This window comes from Fukomys damarensis, unplaced genomic scaffold (assembly GCF_012274545.1).
Source record: "Fukomys damarensis isolate Sample0158 unplaced genomic scaffold, DMR_v1.0_HiC HiC_scaffold_2, whole genome shotgun sequence".
In the NCBI taxonomy this organism is placed as follows: domain Eukaryota; kingdom Metazoa; phylum Chordata; class Mammalia; order Rodentia; family Bathyergidae; genus Fukomys; species Fukomys damarensis.
Genome location: NW_022900914.1, coordinates 6,402,233 through 6,420,711, shown reverse-complemented (window position 1 = coordinate 6,420,711; position 18,479 = coordinate 6,402,233). Strand labels below are relative to the sequence as shown.

At 42.9% G+C, this 18,479-nt stretch overlaps 2 protein-coding genes across 2 annotated transcripts in view; one reads left to right on the top strand and one right to left on the bottom strand.

Moving 5' to 3' along the window:
• The window catches only part of Cenpo (centromere protein O), a 14,969-nt gene extending 4,323 nt beyond the window's left edge, over positions 1–10,646 (bottom strand). The window contains exons 1-4 of the mRNA XM_033763091.1: positions 10,467–10,646; positions 10,241–10,356; positions 8,299–8,468; positions 499–616 (exon numbers count right to left, since the gene is read on the bottom strand). Coding sequence (XP_033618982.1) covers positions 499–616; positions 8,299–8,468; positions 10,241–10,286 — 334 coding nt within the window. The 5' untranslated portion in view covers positions 10,287–10,356; positions 10,467–10,646. The remainder of the gene's footprint in view (positions 1–498; positions 617–8,298; positions 8,469–10,240; positions 10,357–10,466) is intronic.
• Positions 10,602–14,938, top strand: Ptrhd1 (peptidyl-tRNA hydrolase domain containing 1). The gene is made up of 2 exons (XM_010604861.2): positions 10,602–10,853; positions 14,014–14,938. The coding sequence occupies exons 1-2, from the start codon at positions 10,602–10,604 to the stop codon at positions 14,182–14,184; spliced, it is 423 nt and encodes a 140-aa protein (XP_010603163.1). The 3' UTR covers positions 14,185–14,938.
• Positions 14,939–18,479: the final 3,541 nt, after the last annotated feature.

Sequence of the window (18,479 nt, the reverse complement as noted above, 5' to 3'; positions counted from 1 at the left end):
AAAAAAAAAAAAAAAAAAAAAAAAGATAGTAGGAAAGAAAGGACACCCTATCAAATTTATTAAAGAAAAAAACCTAAAAATGTGTGTACCCATTCTCTCTTTTTGCCTAAGTGTCAAATAACCTGTCACAGTCCCATTTCTTCCCACGATGCTCTTGTGGCACAAATAGAATACATTCCTGTTTACACCAAAACAGGGATCTGAGGAGTTCAAACTATTTGACCAGGAACATAAAGCAGGTCAGCAGTGAAGGAAGAAGTTCTAGTACAGGGTCTAGCGCATGAGGAGTTGCTACAATGAATGGTGCCAGCCAGCCACCAACCAATCTGCTGTACAGTGGCCAAACTTCCAGGGAAAAGTATACCTCTAAACTGTGTGCTAGCTTTATGTGAATAACGTGGCTAAAGGGTGCAAATTTAATTCTCATGAAATAAGTCCAATATAGCAAACTGCTGTAACTCACTAAACAGGATGAATCAGCTCGGAAGAGCACAGTACCTGTAAAACGATAAGCCTGCAGAACAGCTTTCACACTTTCCTGTTTCCTTTCCAAAACTTCTTGCTCTCCGATCCCCACTGTTTGGTCAGGTTCTACACTGGCAGAAGATGCTTTAGCCTGCAAGATAAGCAGCCAGTCAAAGTGGGTCCACAGGGGTACACCTCAAAGTCCTTGGCTTCACCTGACTGGATAGAAGCAAAATGCAGTTTTCTATTATGCAGTAAATCCAGAAAATAGTCTACCCCTAGGCATCCAGCTGGTGCTATGAGCTCACAGCAGAGGAATCTGTGGGTCACGCACCAGAAACCAGAGCAGAAGCCACTAGCTGAACAATTACAGTTTTGGTAGGAATGGAGAGAGGACTGCAGGATATGAAATAGAGAAAATAAGAGTAGAAAACTAGCTAAGATATAGGTCACAGGAAGAAAAACACATGAGACACCAAATTTGTGTAAAGAATGAGACTGATGTATTATTTGAAGAGATCAAATTTTCTAAAGTAGATGAAAAACATCAAGCAGTAATTTAAGAAGCTCTACTGCTAGGCTTGGTGGCACTTGCCTGTCAGCCCAGGACTGAGGAGGCTGAGGCAAGGGGCTTCCACAACTTCAGGCCAGCCAGGACTACACAGCGAGGCCCTGTTTCAAAAAGGAGACTTTATAACACCAAGCAGAATAAAGAAGAAAACTATGTCTGGCCATACAGTATTATGATCTAAAACTGAGGAAAACCAAAGACAGAAAATCTTAAAGAGATGGGGGGTGGGGGGACCCATTATGTTCAAATAAGGCTTGTCAGTACCTAAATATGTAAGACACCTAGTCTGACAGAAGCCATGGATCTAGAAACGAATGACATAAAGTACAAACAAACTCTATACTCAGTGTAAAAATGAAAAACATAGTGAAAGATGTTTTCCAACAAACAAAAACAGAATTTACTGCAAAGAGTATTACACTTAAAGAAGTTCCAAAAGGAGATACTTAAAGGAAAATAATCCCAGGTAGAACTATGGAAATGCAAGTGTAAAGAGCACTGAGAAAGGTGTGTGTATAAGCCCTGACAGAACACTGACGTACAAAACAAAAGATTCAGTAAAACAGTAATAGGTAGAGTAAAATCCAAATAATTATATTAAATGTTCATGGACCAAATACTCCAATGACTGTCAGGATGGGTTAAAATATTTAATTTTATGCTACTTATGAGAGGAATACCTTAACTACATTTGCACTGAGACTGCAAGGAGAAAAAATGGAAAAATTTGCCATGCAACCCTAGCCAAAAATAGTTGTGGGCTCGAGATGTAGTTCAGTGGTACAGCGTTTGCCTGGCATGTGCAAGGCCCTGGATTCGATCTCTAGTACTTCCCCCAAGTCATCGTTGTGCTAGCTGGGCGCAGTGGTACACACCTGTAATCCCAGCTCTCAGGAGGCTGAGGCAGGTCAAGCTGTGAGTTAAAAGCCAGCCTGGACTATAAAGTGAGTTCAATGCTGACCTGAACTGCATAGGAGGAGACCATGTCTCTAAAAAACAAAAAAACGTTGGGCTGGAGGTGTACAGCACTTGCGTAGTGTGCACAAGGCCCTGGGTTCAATCCATATCACATACACAGACACACAAAGTAAAAACTGTACTTTCATTTCATAAAATGGACTTAAAGGCAAGAAGTTTGACTAAAAATAAGGAATATTTCATAATAAAAGGTTAACTCAACTAGGAAAGACACAGTTATTCTGCACCCAATACTGTACATACTGAAACTTGAATGAAAGAAGTAACAGATCCACAATCCCGGCGCAAGGGTGGACATTTTAACAAATCTCAGTAGGCAAGTATATAAATCAGGATATAAAATATTGAAACATGAGGCATGAGGAACACACTAGAACTATTTGATACATACAGAAAATAGTACTCCATGAACACAAAACCCACGATTAATATACATGGGAGATTAGCTAGAATACCACAAGGGAGTCAAGCTATAAATCACTAACCAAAACAAATAACTAGCAAATACTCAAAGTTTGGAAATTGAATAATATACACCTAAAAGCCATAAGCTAAAGAAAACACCACGATGGAGATTTAAAATATTTTGAATTGAAATGATAATGAAAATATGACAAGACCTTGTGGGATATAGAGAAGGCAGGCCATGCCTAGAGGAAAACTTTATAATCTTAATATATGTACACAAAAAAAGAAGTATTTATTTCAAGAAGTTAAAAGAGTAAGTAAATCCAAACAGAGTAAGGCAGAAATCAATGAAAAAACAAAACAAAGGATCAATGAGAAATTAATAAAGCCCAAAGATACTTCTAAGAAAAGGCCCAAGTTATAAAACAGTGAGAACAAGCACAAATTAGTAATATCAGAATAAAAAATAGGATATCACTGATAATCATATTCACAAGACAGCAAGTTTTAAGTTTCAAACAACTTTAAATGTGAATATTTCTATAAAACTGACAAATTATTTGAAAAACACAGTTTAGCAAAAGTGACCTAATCCTAAATTTTATGCAGACCAAAGAAACTGAATCAGAAATTAAAAAATCAGACCCACAAAAAAGGGCCAAGAGCTGGACATGGTGGTATACACCTATAATTCTAGCACTTGGTAGGCTAAGGAAGATCATGGAGAGTTTGAGGCCAGCCTGGACTATACAGTGAAACACTATATCAAAACAAAACAGCCAGGGGGCTTTACTAGACAATTCTTTTTGGGGTGTTTTTGAGACAAATTCTCCTTATGTAGCCCAGGCTGGCTTCAAATTCACTGTGATCCTCTGGCCTCAGCCTCCTAAAGGTTGGTGTTACAGGCATGCACCAACAACCTGGCTCAAAAGAATCTTTACAAAACTTAAGGAAAACCCAACTTCCTACAAAATCTTCCAGAGAAAATGTATAATGGATGTTGGGAAACGGGAAGAAAGTATTCAAATGTGAAAGGGAAGAAAGGAGGAGGGAGGAAGGCAGGGATAAGAAAAAAGTGAAAACAGAAGGAAAAAATGGAAACAAAGCTTTCATACACAGGGAGGGGAAGGGGCTGGAGGGAGGAAATGGATAACATTTTTTAAAAATAAAAAAAATCTTCCAGGGAATAGAAAAAGAAGAAAAGTCTCTCAACCTGCTTTCTGAGACCACCAAAGCCTAACAAGGTCACCACGAGAGAGAGGGGTGGGGGAGGAGACATGCACGCAGACAGGAAGGCATGCAGATGCAGGGACGGAGACGGCGATGAGGGGCATCTCTCTCATGAATGTAGATACAAAAGTCCCATTAGCCTATCAGCAAATCAGATACAGCATCACCTAAAGAATAGTCCAGGACAGCAAACTAACGGGCTAAATAAAGTACGGGATGTTTCTCATGCAAATATCGATTAATATATTTTGCACCCTAATAAAATAAAGGACAATACCATAAAGTCACATTAATGTCTGCAATAAAAACGCTTCAATTCAATACTTAAAGCCAGGAGTGGTGGCTGTAATCCTAGCGTGGTGTATGCGTGTGTGTGGACAGAAAGGATCACCATGAGTTTAAGGCCAGCCTGGACTACATAGTGAGTTCAAAGCCAGCCTGACCTATATAGCGAGACCCTGTCTCTCAGAACAGCAAAAAAGCTAGATCATGATTAAAACTCTTAGCAAACTAGAAAATTTCTTTAATACAGTATCTACACTGAATTTACAGCAAAAAGGCTATGACTATTTCTACTTAACAACCTAACAGATTATCTTGGCCAGTAGATTAGGTGAAAAAAAAAAAGTTACAAGTATCGGAAAGGAAGAAGTAAAACTGTTTTTGCTTAAATATGCTTAACTCCAAATGTAAAAATTCCAAATCGGGTTGCGCAGGGTGATTTGGCTGTAGACACGCAAATGTATGAATTCCAAAGAACACAAAGACAAACTATTAAAATATATGGCTTTAGCTACGTTGCCCCACAGAGTCAAATGTATTTCTATAAAACAGAACACAAATCTTGTAAAACATAATACCGTATAGAAGGAGTCATTAAACTATAGCTTGTGGGTCAAACCCAGCCATGTGTTTTTTTTGCAAAGAAGGTTCTGCCAGCCCACACTGCACCGTTTTACCTACTGTCTTCCACGCTACAACAGCAGAGTAGCTGCCGTAGACTCTATGGCTCACAAAAAGCTTAAAATATCTGGCTCTCCATAGAAAAAGCCTGTTGTCCTCTGCCACATGCAGTAACATCAAGATTAAACATATATATATACAGGGTCGGGGATTTAGGTCAGTGGCAACGCACCTGTCTCACAAGCACAAGGTCCTAAATTCAATCCCTAATACCAGGAAAAAAAAAAATTAAATATATACAGAGTCTGCCAAAAAACATGTATACACACTTCACATAAAGAAAAACTGGTATATATATTTCAATATTAAATTTGTTGAGACATCACAAGATTAATACAAGTTACCTTTGGCCTCTACAATTAGAGGAGGTGCTCAAAGCGGTGGCCACTGGCTTCCAGACATTGATTAGAAAACAGCAAACGGCTGCTTGGGTAACCTCGGTCATTGAGGTTGCTGCACATGCATTTTCAGTTTCTGCTCTAAGGGCCGGCAGTGCAGTGGGCTTCCTGCAATACATGACATCCTCTAGGCTCCCCTATAAGAGGGTAACATCATCTACTGAAAAGACATCCTACTATTTTTCTTCTCCTGAAGTGCATACACATTTTTGGGCGGACTCTGTGAGCTTCAAGACCTCTACATATAAAAGCATATACAATACTGAGAAAAAGCACAGAACAGAAATGACATGGGAAGGCATCGCAAGTCCACTGACTGAACAGTGCACTTTGTAGTGATGCACATCTTCCCAAATTGAACTAGACTGGATACCCTCCCAGTGAAAAACGAGAGGGTTATTTTTGAAAAGTGACAGGTGACCTTTATGGAAAATTCATGAGGCCAAGAATTGCCAAGATAATTCTCGAGGAAGAAATGTATTATATGCATGTCCTACAGGTACCAAGACTTACAGTATATAAACCTCTGACTATAGCACAAAGACAGGCAAACCAATGGAACAGAGCAGAATCCAGAAACAGGCTCACTACAACATACGGGGGAAAGACCCAAGGGCTGTATGACTTGATATCCAGACAGGGGAAAAAAAACAAACAAGACAAGACAAGAAGACCTTGCTGGGTGCAGTGGAGCAGCAGCACTCAGAAGGCCAAGGCAGGAGGATCAACATGAGTTCCAGGTCAGCCCGCGGCCTGGACAACATATTGAGTTTAAGGCTGGCCTGAACTACACAGCAAAACTCTGTGTCCAAAAAAAAAAAAGACCTCTATCCCACCACACACACACACACACACACACCCCTACCTATTCTAGATAGACTGTAATTCTAAAAGATGAAACAATAAAACTTAAAATGAAATAACACAGAACACTATCATGATCTTAGGTTAGATAAAGACTTACTAAACAGGAAATGAGCACAAATCATAAATTCCTAAAGTGAATATCATCAAAACAGATTGTCTTCATCAAAAAACACCATTAGAGAATAAAAGGGCAAGCCAGTCTGAGGGAAGGTTCTAATATTTATACCCAACAAACAACTAATATCCAAGGCATGTCAACTTCTGTAATCTAACAGACAATAAACAATATTTTCAAAAGCCTTAAAAAGCACGCTTCACAAGAGAACTTTAAGTGTCTATCAGTACTGTAACATTAGCTTCTGCAATAGAAACATATGGATGCGCAAGTCCCTCACATAAAAAGGAAGAGTATTTGCATATAACCTACATCACAGTGATGGCGAACCTTTTATTAGAGTCCAAGAGCCCAAACTGCAACCCAAAACCCACTTACTTATCACAAAGTGCCAACACTGCAATTAAACCTGAGGTCCTCAGCCTCCTCCTCCTGCCTCAGCCTCCTGAGTGCTGTAATTAAAGGTTAATGCAACCATGCCTGGTGAACCTCTCATATGCTTTATTTTTTAAAATCAATTTTTATTTTATCCAATTTCTCCCAATGCTCCCTCTCCTATGTACAAAACTGTTTCCATTTTTTTCCATTTTCACTTTTTTCTTGTCCCTTCCTTTAAATCTCTAGATCACTTATAATACTTAATACTAGATGAATATTATAAAATATTACGTAAATAGTTATGCTGTATTTTAAGGGAACAATTACAAGAGAAAGTCTGTAAATGTTCAGTACAGACATCATTTTTCGTGAATACTTCTGATCCATGGATATGGATGGCTGACTGCGCTTCACACCATTAGTCACACGCAAATTAAATCCACGCTATGGTACCATTACACTACCACCAGAATGACAAATCTTAAAAACTATTAATATAAAGCATCAGTAAAAACATAAAACAAATCTTGCACAATTGTTGGAATGTAACACTGGCATGGACACTGGCAGTATTCACTGACATTAATATGGGTACTCTATGTCCCAGGTACTCTACCAGGTAGGCACCTGACAGAAAAGTGTTGTGTGTCTGCATTACAAGACGGGAAGAAGACTGTTTACAAAAACAATACTCGTGAGCATCCCAAAGTCCAACCTCAGTAACTCACGTGGCATCGACGGGAGAATGGGTGAGCTGTGATACGTTCAGAATTACTGTACAGCACAGAATGATCACCACACATGAACAGTACGGATGAATGTCACAGACATACGATTTAGCAAAAGCGGCCAGACATACAAGTTTATACTTTTTACATTTATATAAAGTTCAAGAACAGGTAAAACTAATCTTGCGGCAGAAATCAGAATAGTGGTTACCTTTAACTAAATGATTAGAAGGCAAAAGAGAACTGTAGGGTACTGGTAATAGTCTATATTTTTTATTTATTTAAATATTTGTTTTTGTTGTTGTTGTTGAGACAAGGTCTCACTATGTAGTTGAGAATGACCTGGAACTCACTATATAGCCCAGGCTGGTCTCGAACTCACAGTGATTCTCCTGCCTCAGCCTCCCGAGTGCTGGGATTACAGGTGTGTGCCATCATACCTGGCTTGTGATTATTTTTTTAAATTCTATACTTTTGATCTGTGTGGTAAATACCTGGTTGTGTTCACTCTGTAAAAACTTCATCAGATTTGTGCACTTTATGCATACAACAGCAAAGGAAGAGTGGGTAAGGGAAGAAAGGGGAAAAAAGAGAGGGAGAAAAGGCAGAAAATAATTGACAGTATTTGGGGCAGACATACACTGTGACAGATATTTATGACACATTTTCTTTGGCATGCAGGATTTACTGGAAAACTAGAAATACTAACTAGCAGATCAATAATCCTGGCATCCAAATTACTTAATCAATATGCACTACACATATGGGGAGCTATGGCAACGGACAGAGTAAGTGGGAAGACAACATAAAGGCAATGACAGGTTTCGCTAACTGGACCTTGGCTAGATGGGAAACAAAGAGGGAAGGGTCAAAGTTTCCTGAGATTTTCAGTGTGGGTGATAGGGATGCCACTCATGACAGGAATACAAGGGACTCAAGTCAGCTAAGACGGAGGGTACTGAGTTAGGAGTCCATGAGGCTGAGGGACCATTATGAAGAACTTGCTAATGCCATCACTGATACCAAACAATTATTGATAATAATTAGCTCCAACTCTACAGGTTTGATCATTTGAAGATTTAAGGACTGCAATCAATCCAGTAAGATCAAAAGTAAACCCCGCTGTACAAATGTGCGGATTCCCAGATCGCGATGGCTCTTTACACCCGGGGGAGCCCCCATGCCCACTCTACTCACTCTGGCTCGCCGCTGGTTCACTTCAGCCCTGAGCTTGTCTCGCAGGCACCTCAGTTCACGAATCTTGATCCCAAGAGCACTTTCCTCTGCCTGAGTTCGTTGTAGCTCTTCAGACCTTTTACAGGATCTGTTCATTTGAGCCTCTAGTCCTTCCAAGTGAGCTAAAATACCTAAGGAAAAATGAAAGGGGAATTTCACAAGGACTTCTAATACTGGAACCACAAAGTACTTCAAGGAACAGGTGTCTTCTTCCAGAATTTTGTGGCCAGCTGAACTGCTTTAGAACTGTTGTATCTGCCACAATTATGGAACCTGAGGATCTGACAACCAACCAAAATAAAAAGTTATCAACCTTTTAGGTTGAATACTGATGTAAGAATAGTCCCTGATTGGATGGGGGATTTAAAAGCTCAGGGGTGCCACCACCTGCCTCATAAGCACAAGGTCTCCAGTTCAACTCCTGGTACCAAAAAAAAAAAAAAAATGGTCCCTGGTTTTTCTTTCTTTCTTTTTTTGAGACAGAGTCTCATTATGTAGTATAGGCTGGCCTTGAACTCGCAGTGATCCTCCAGCCTCAGCCTCTTGAGTGCCACCTGGCCAGGATAGTTTTCAAAGGAAAGGAGAGAGAGAATCCGATTTGTCTGTCACATACTTCCTAGGCAGAAGTACTTTATCCAGGCCTGCAGTTTATCACAAAAGCACATTTCTAGTGTGGAAAGAAGGATTCAATGCTTTACCACAGATTAGATGACATCTCCTTTACAAAAATTCTATACTTTTTTTTTTTGGTACCAGGGATCCAACTTGGGTCCTTGCTTGTGAAAGGCAGGTGGTGGAACCACTAAGCTAAATCCCCAGCCCTCAAAAATTCTATACTTTTGAGCTGGGTGTGGTGGCATACACCTGCAATCCCAACACTCGGGAGGCTGAGGCAGGAAGATCGCTGTGAGTTCGAGACCAGCCTGGGCTACATAGTGAGTTCCAGGTCAGTCTCAACTACACAGTGAGATCCTGTCTCAAAAAACAAAACAAAACAAAAAATAATTCTATACTTTTAACTATCAGACTTTAAGATTTCAAAAATATCGAAAAAAAGTGAGATACACAGACTATGCAAAGTCATATTTCATCATTTGTCTTATCTCTCGGATTCCTACCTCTTGCTTTCTCAGAAACCTCAGATTATCAGTTAGCACTGTTCTCCACTCTATCCGTTTCCTTCCACACAATACCATAAATGGAAAGCTGAAATTATGAGGCAGGGGGCTAAAATCAGTATAGGTAACAGCTTATGTTTAACTGTTTTTGGGAAAGACAATAAAGGGGCTGTAAATAACCGTTCGACTAGTCTAGGTCTGTGGATCCAAACTCCCACCTCATCATTTACTTTAAAAGAAACAAAATTAGGTCATATTAGAGGATGGATTATTACTCCTGATAGCAGCATGATTTAAAATTTTTGTTTTTGCTTTGAAGTACCAGGGACTGAACGCAGGTCCTTCACACTGAAATACACCTCCCTTTAAAATACTTCCTTAAATTGTGATGCAGGGTCTCAATAAATCGCTAAATTGCTTGACCTTGCAATCTTCCTGCCTCAGCCTCCCAGAATGTTGGAATTACAGGCCTGTGCCACCGTGTCCAGATTTTGTTGTTTTCTGAGATGGTGTCTTAACTATGTTGCCCAAGCTGGCCTCAGATTGGAGATCCTCCCGCATCTGCTACTTGAGTAGCTGGGATAACAGTCATTACGCCCAGCTGTAACACATTTTTTTGTTTTTTTGGTACCGGGGATTGAACTCCGGACCTCACGCTTGTGAGGCACGTGGAGGCACCACTGAGCTAAATCCCCGGCCCTGTAACATATTTTTTAATACACAAGCCACCAAACTCCGTTCTCGTTTTGAAGGAACAAGAAACCCTAACCCGTGTAGTGGGTTACCTGCTTTGGTCTCGCCGTCTTGACGTACAGCATTCGCCTGCTCCATCTGCTCCTTAAGGCCCAAGCTTTCCTATGAAGCGCTCCAGGAGAGTCCACTACGAAGCTAGATATCCTTCCTTCGCAGTAAAAGAACAAAACACCAAGTCATTTGCACTCCCTTTCAGACAAACCCTGACAGGCTCGGTCACGCGCATCCGTCCCTGGGTCTACCCTCTCTCTCCCTTACCTCTTTTCCTCCACAGCCAGGTCACTGACGAGATTCCCGCCATCTAAACCTTCAAAATCCAATCGGTCCCAGAAGGCTCTGCGCTTTCGCCGTACAAAAGCATGGCGGCGCTTAGGGCCCCTCCCTGATCCCAGCATGCACCGCAGAATAGACTCAGCCATTCGTCTGGTCAGGAAGATGGCGGCCTCTGGGGCCGAGCCGCAGATCTTGGTACAATACTTGGTGTTACGAAAAGACCTATCGCAGGCTCCGTTCTCCTGGCCAGCGGGCGCGTTGGTAGCACAGGCCTGTCACGCAGCCACTGCGGCCTTGCATCTTCACCGCGACCACCCGCACACCGTAGCTTACCTCCGGGAACTGGGGCGCATGCGCAAAGTGGTCCTCGAGGTAAAACATCCAGGGTGAGGGGTGGGACGCTGAGGGCGTCGAGAACGGAAATGGGCGTGGTCTTGGGTCGGAAGCTTAACTTCGTTGAGTGGGCGCGGCCTGAGAGGGGGATTTTTAACTTTTCGGGTTGTGGAGGACCCTCTGGGCCTTGACCTGTGATCTAGGAAGCCTTCTCTTAGGCAGGGTATGAGTGTGTGAAGTGTGGATGTCAGACCTTATATTAAGCCCCGCCTCTAGGCTCACCGGAAATTGGTGGTCCCCGCGGGAGGACGTTTGCTGGTGGGGCGCGTCCCGCCTTTCCGCAGGCGCCCTGGCCAGCCTTTAAACTGGCGCGAATTACTGCGTCCCGGGTAGACCCGGTCAGATGGCAGCGCAGTGAGCTGATGCGTTTACTTCGGTGGGACACCGCGTTGTTTGAAAATAAGTATTTAAATTCCTAGTGTAAACTGAGCCTAAAGTCAAAAATACCAGACACCACGGGTGTAAATCGGTACATTTTTTAAAAAAATAGCAGTAAGATTCTTTTGCCTTTGGCCAAACATCTTACCATTTGACTCCCTTGATTCTACTGCTGGAATTCCTAGATGCGGCCTTAAAGAGTTTTGCACGAGGATATTCATAGGAGCACTTTGGACTGTTAAAGAAAAAAAAGTGGAAGCCGGGCTTGGTAGCACAAGCGTATAATCCCAGCACTTGGGAGGCTGAGCTAGAAGGATCTCTTGGAGTTTGAGGCCTGCTTGAGTGAGTTCAAGGCCAGCCTGCACTATATAGCCGGACTTTGTCTCAAAAAAAAGGAAAAAAGTGACGATATTAAGTTACCAATACTAAGCACTGGTTAAATTAATCTGTGCCCTTATGATATATCTTTGTTGTTTTGGGAGATGTGGTACTGGGGATCGAACTGGGCTTTAGGCATTCCAGGTGAGCACTCTTAGCACTGAGCTAAAACCCCCAGGCCTTATGATGTATTATTACATGGCTTGCAGAAATCATGTTTTTTGAAGCATAGGAGAGTGCTCATGATATGATGCTATTTGAGCTATATTCTATAACGATTTAAATTTTGAAAGGGAAAGCTAAGAAAATACATCTGTATTAACTAGTGGGCTGTGGAATGGAATGTAGGGGTCTTTATGCTTCCCTGTATTTTTAGGAGGATCCTTTTTTTGTACCAGGGATTGAACTCAGGACCTTGTGTTTGTGAGGTAGGCATGGTCACAGTGCCACTGAGCATTTAAATCCCTGGCCCTGCTTCTCTATATTTTTAATTGCTCTATATCAAACACATTTTATAATGGGGAAAAAGCTTTAAAAAATCATTGCCTTGTAGTGGAGGGTTGGGGTGATCCCTTCATGTCTGGTTGGCAAAGGTAGACTAACATGCTGCTGGGTAGAGAAACATCAACCAGGAATCCGTGGGAAATGTCTTGAGAGTCTATGAGTAGGCAGAAAAGAAGCAGGGAGCTTTTTGTTTAGAATTTTTTTTCATGTGAAGAGGACCTCCAGCAATTATTTGATTCAGGACTCTCCTTTTCATCCAGCTTGTCCCCTTTTGGTTGTAACAGCAAAACTCATAATAGCTAAATCATGAAAAGGACTGTGTCCATCCACAGATGAGTGGATAAATAAAATGTGTTACAGAGTACTACTATGCTATAAAGAAGGATACATTTTGAGTTATTTGTAGGAAAATAGACGCGGCTTAAGACCATAATGTTCAGTGAAATAAATCAGACACACAAGCTTAAGTATCGCATGATTTCTTTTGTGTGAGGAGCCCAAAGAGCTAAATACAAGATAGGTGATTGAAAACAAGGAAATAGATCTTTTGCAAATGGAAAGGAGTCCAAGAGATGAAGAGAGGAGCGAGAGGAGGGGATGGGGAATTAAAAAGAGTTAAAGTGTGCACGTGAAGCACCTCCCGCCGTGAGTGCAATCATTATGCACTGCTAACATGCACTAATAAAAACAAACTTTTTAAAATTAAAATTGAAGCTAATAAACCCCCCCACAAAAAAAGACTCCCCTTTCTCAGGTGAGACATCTGAAGCCCACAGGGAGCTAAAAGACGTCTGATGACACTGAACTCTTAGTCATGACTCTGGAATCACTGCTAATTACGCTGAGTGCTGCTGTAGCCACGGAGGCCCACAAAACGTTAGGTGGTGTCAGACTGACTGTATATATTGGTGCTTACATGCGCCAAGCGTAGGTCTGAACCTCATTTCAGGGATTCCCTATCACCGTGGGAAACATTGCCTCCCTCCTTTCACAAAGGGGAAGCAGAAGCACTGCTGCGTCACCGGAGTCCTCAAAGAGCACACGGGCACTAGGCAGAAGAGCAAGCGTGTGAGGTTAGCAGCGGGCTCCAGAGCCTCCCTCGCCCACTGAGTTGTGCGGTGCTGCTGCTAGGTGCAGCAGGAGGGGTGTAAATGAGTCCGCCAGGCAGGATTTGGTAGACGGACGGTGATCCCAGAGTCCTCTGACTTCATGAGAGGAGCCGCTGGTTGTCATCTTATGCAAAATGACACGCTAAGTGTCTTTGTCTTCTAAGTTGTAAGTTAATGCTTTCTGCAGGGGCATTCGGCATTGGCTTCTGGGAGTGGGTGACAAGGATGACCCAGAAATAGTTTCAGAAGGCTGTTAGAGAATAGTTTGTTTTCCCTTTTGTAAGAAAGTGGGAGCTATCCCAGCAGGAGGAATCCCTTTCTGGGTTTGAGCCTGGTGGGATGAAAGGGAACGTAGAAGGTGCATGTTATTTTAGAAACCCTTCTAGCAGTCGCTCTTAAAATCGGAGAGGAGTGATGGATCAGGGTTGGCTGTTGTGGGTGCCACCCGTGAGAGAAGGAGAAAATGCCTGAAGCATCATTCCTGACAACACGTACATCCTGACGGGGAAGAGAAAAATCTCCATTGTGCAGGCAGGATCATCCAGCCTCTTCCCTCTCTCCCGTCTCCCCTGAATCCTCCCAGGCCACTTAGCAAAGACCCTACAGAGAGTGAATGGCAAACCAGCGAATGAAATTGTTGCTCCATGGTTCCTTTGGTGAGGCTGTTTTTCCAGTTTCGATTAAGAAAAGCGCCCCCAGCCCTGTGCTTTTTGTGGCTGTCGACACGTCTCGATGGGCTGTTCGGTCTCTGCTGTGTTCTGCCCCTTCAGGCCCCAGATGAGACCACCCTAAAGGAGCTGGCTGACACCCTGCAACAGAAGAACATCGACCACACGCTGTGGCTTGAGCAGCCGGAGAATATTGCCACTTGCATTGCACTCCGGCCGTACCCCAAGGAAGAAGTGAGCCAGCTTCTGAGGAAGTTCCGATTGTTCAAATGACGGCTGCTTTGGTATAGGTGACTTCCCAAAATCGGACTGCCATCACCCCTAAGCTTCATGTACCCCTTTCAGGGTCGACTGGTCTTCCCTTCCAGTTTTGGTATTGAGAGTCAAACTGAAATGATCAAATTAAAGTTGTTACTAGTCAGTACTTACTATTAGTCATAGTAGTATTAGTATTAAGTTCAAGTGAGGGAAGTAGGTGAGTAGCAGTGGGTCACTGCCCAAACTGAAGATTGGGTTTGACTCGGTGTGGGGCTCCAGGGAACTCATATTTCTTTTCTGTTATCCTGGTTTAAAACTTAGCCTTTGAATTCCTTATTTCTTATTCATATACCACTGTCATAGCTCATGGAGTCTTAGACAAGCATTATCTAAGATACGGCATTGTTTTATGTATCATCAGGGGAAAGTGCTACCGATTACACTAAGACATGCAATTGACCAAAACATGCATTTCAAAATCAAAGATGTTTAAAAATTATGTACTTTTTGAGGATGAGATTTGTAAAGTACAGCTGTTTTTTGTTTTGTTGTTTTGTAACTCATGTGCTTCCTCCCCGAGTCAGGGTGCATTTGGCTTCTCAGGGCAGCCCTCTGCTCTGCTTACCCTCCCTGCAGTGAGTCCTGGCCTAGTGCCCAGATGGCCCGCCACCAGGTGTCCAGTCAGTAGGAGCTACAAGCATCCTGTGCGGTGTAGGTTATTACTCACCCATGGTGCAAAGCCGGAACTCCTTCCCAGGCCTCATCTATACGTCCGACCTTTTCAGTTGAGCCCTCTATTCCCTTATCCGAATGTGATGTTTCAACAAAGTCACTCCAGTTGCTGTTCTCTAGTCTCTGGCATGGGAGTACAATGTTGCTATTCTTTCTCTCCCTTTCTTGCCTCTGGACTTTAAATGATTTCCAGCTCAGACACTATTATCTTTATAACATTTTACCCGAAGCTGGGCATGGTGGTGCATGCCTGTAATTGCAGCACTCAGGAGCTGAGGCAGGAGGGTCACTGTGAATTTGAGGCCAGCCTAAACCATATAGCAACATCCTGTCTCAAAAAACCCCATTAAAAACAAACATCCATTTTTTTTACCCAGACAAAAATGATTATTCCTCTTCTGAACATTTATACACTGCAGAATGTTTAAAATATTTGGACACATCTACAGAAACTGCTGGGAAACACAGTTTATATGGGGTAATCTGTCTAGTGGATACCTCATGCATAGGTACTGTGGCAGGCTGTACTAAGAGTTGAAAATATTAAAATGAGTGTATTAGTCACTCTCCAGTATAATGAAATTTCTGAGATAACTGGCTTATAAAGAAAAGGTTTATCTTGGCTAAGAGTTTTGGAGGTCCCAGTCCAAAATCAAGAGAACACATTCTTTGGGTCACGGTTGGGGTGCCAGATGGCCAAGATGGAGAGTATGTGGAAGCAAAAAGAGAGCAAGGAAGACACAGGGTCTCAAAAATGCATTTGGGGAACACCTAGTGACCTAAAGACCTCCTACCAGCCCCTTACGTATCCCAGGAGATCCTCCAGGCCTTTAACATGTGACCCCTAGGAACACTTAACCAAACCATAGCAATGAGTGACAGTTTCTGCCCTCAAAGCTAGGCATTTAATCGGAGGACAGATAATTAAAGACAACAGTGTGTGATCCTTAATGCATCCTACCTAGCTACTAGATACTAGGAGTTCCTTTTAAAAGACAGTCACCAGGTAATCCCAGCTCTCAAGAGCCTGAAGCAGGAGGGTAATGAGTTCAAGGCCAGCCTAGATTATATAGCAAGATAGACAGACAGAGAGAGAGAGAGAGAGCACTAGGTGGATGAGGGTCTCGCAGGGATAACTGGAGGCTCAGCCAACCAGGAAGCCAAGTGAATAGAGTTTTAAAAGGCTGAGAGCAACAAAGACTGCTATAGAATTTCAATAAATAAGAACTGAAGCCATTTATTTAATAATTGGGAATGCATTGTTAAACTCAGTGAAAGAAACTTAAATAGCATAATGAGGGTAGAAATCAGACTGTAGTCTTTTGATACAAGGATGGGAAGGGAGATAAAAGTGGAGACTGTGCTTTCAAGAAGTCTGAAAGGGAAGAGGAGAGATAGATAGATTGAATTAGATGGCTTAGAGCCCAGCTCGGCATTGAACTGCCCAAGTCCAGCTCTGGTTCTCATGCTTTGAAGCTCTATGAATCTGGGCGAGCTGCTTAATTTCTCTGAGGCCCGCTTCCCTCATCTGTAAGACAGGGATTTACAGTGGTGCTACATGGGTTAAATCAATTTCTACAAAACGGTGCCCAGCCACTTGTGCTAGAGCCAAAAGGAAGCCACAAGAGACATAGCCTCAAACAGCTTTTAGCCAAAGAACTGGTTTTCTAACTCCCTTTCTGCTGTCCAGGGGGAGTGCCATCCAAGAATCGTCAAGAGCACCCTGATCTTTCCCTCTGAACCAACTAGGGGAATGTTTCCAAATGGCACAGAATTTAAATTTCTTTTGTTGTTGTTAATTCTGAACTCTTCAGTAAAACTTAGTGATAAAACCAGAAACAGGTGAGTGTATTAGTCAGTTTTGCCCTTGTTGGACACAATACTCTACACTCAAGATTTAAAGGAGGAGATGTTTAACTTCGCTCCTGGTTTTCAGAGATTCAGTCCATGGTCTGCTGGCTCCAAGAAGGGAACATCAAACTGCTCAGTTCCTGGCGGCTTGGGAGCTGGGCAGGGGAACCGCACCAGAGAGGAGCGGAGTGCACATGAGGCCTTGTCTACACCGCCAGCTCACACATCTGGGAGTGTCCTGTACTACTCTGGTAGGTGTTTCCTAACCCAGTGAAGTTGACACGTCCAGATTAATGTCCACGAAGCTGCCCATCAGGCAGAGTCCTAACAGAGATCTGGATAGCACAAACCTCAGTACACACAGGGAAAGGACAGGTGTCCTTGCAAAGTGAGGATCAAAGCCTAGGTGATTGTTTTTCATGACCCTGCCAACAAGCAGAGGGCTTCCCTAGAGGGGCAGGTAAAGAACTGCCTGTGTCCGTGTTTAGTGACACACAGCTTTCCCCTTCTTAGGTCCTGTGCACTTCTACCTGCTTCTGGGCCAAGGTTGGCAATAGGAGCCATTGTTACTGATGGAAAGCTGTGAGTGTGAGGCAACACCTGAGGCTACGATGGCCTCGGGGGTTTTAGCTGCACTCCCAGTTCAGCTCAGTGGCCACACCTTCTCCAGGTTCAGATGTGGTAGGGTTTGACTTGGCATGAGGCAGGATTTTAGCTGTGAAGGTCTTCCAGAGGCAAAGTAAGTACACTTAAGTTCTGAACCTAGGTTCTTGAGAAATTAGACGAAAAGCAGAGAAACAAAGCATCAGTCTCATTATCAGTCAGTTCAATGAGAGTGCTTTCTGTGCTGGCAAAGTAGGTTTGCTGCTTCCCTGTCCTAAAGGCTAGTGTGAGTATAGGGGCACTAAAGTTGATGCTTTCTACTGGCCACGTGAAGAAGAAATCCCCCACATTTAATCTGTCCAACCTTGATGGGTTAGTTCTGCTCGGTTGAGAAGTGTGATACAAAAGCAATCACCCAGCCATGTGGTTATCCTTCTCGTCCCTAAAAGGAAGAGGCTTACAGCAGCAGACTAGAAGCACTGTTCACTGAGCTAACTTCGCGAAGGAAGTCAAGGCAGGGAGCAGATATGCTACGTCCTCCCAACACTGAGCACATGGAATTCTGAAACGGTGCGTGATAAAAGAGCCCTGACCTGGCCACAGTACAAGACATACTTGCTGGGGGAGAAGCTGGGAAGGTGGTAAAGAGGCTCTTTGAAATAAGAGATGCTGTGGCTGCAGGAATGGAACTTAAACCATAAGAAGTAGGCTGTTACTATTCATTTTTTAAAACAGTGCCTTGCTAGGTAACCAGGCTGGTTTGGAACTCCTTATGTAACCTGGGCTGGCCTTGAACTCGTGATCCTCCTGCCTCAGCCTTCTGAGTGCTGGGATTATAGGCCTGTACCACCACATCCGGTTACTGTGCTGCTCTCTGTGTGTGTGTGTGTGTGTGTGTGTGTGTGTGTGTGTGTAGTACTGGGACTGAATTCAGGGCCTTGCACATTGTAGACAAGTGCTCTACCTTTGAGCTACATCCCAAACCCCATGATGGTGCTTCTCTTTGATACAAATAGAACAGGACAGGCAACAACCCCAGAAGATTTGAGATTAAGGCTTGACTCTTCTATTTAATAGTTATCCCATCTCTCACTTGTGACTAATTCCTGACAGGATTATTATGA

Coding starts and splice junctions, on each gene's coding strand:
- Ptrhd1 (XM_010604861.2), top strand. CDS start 10,602: ATGCACCGCAGAATAGACTCAGCCATTCGTCTGGTCAGGAAGATGGCG. Junction 10,854..14,013: donor TGCGCAAAGTGGTCCTCGAG/GTAAAACATCCA, acceptor CTGCCCCTTCAG/GCCCCAGATGAGACCACCCT.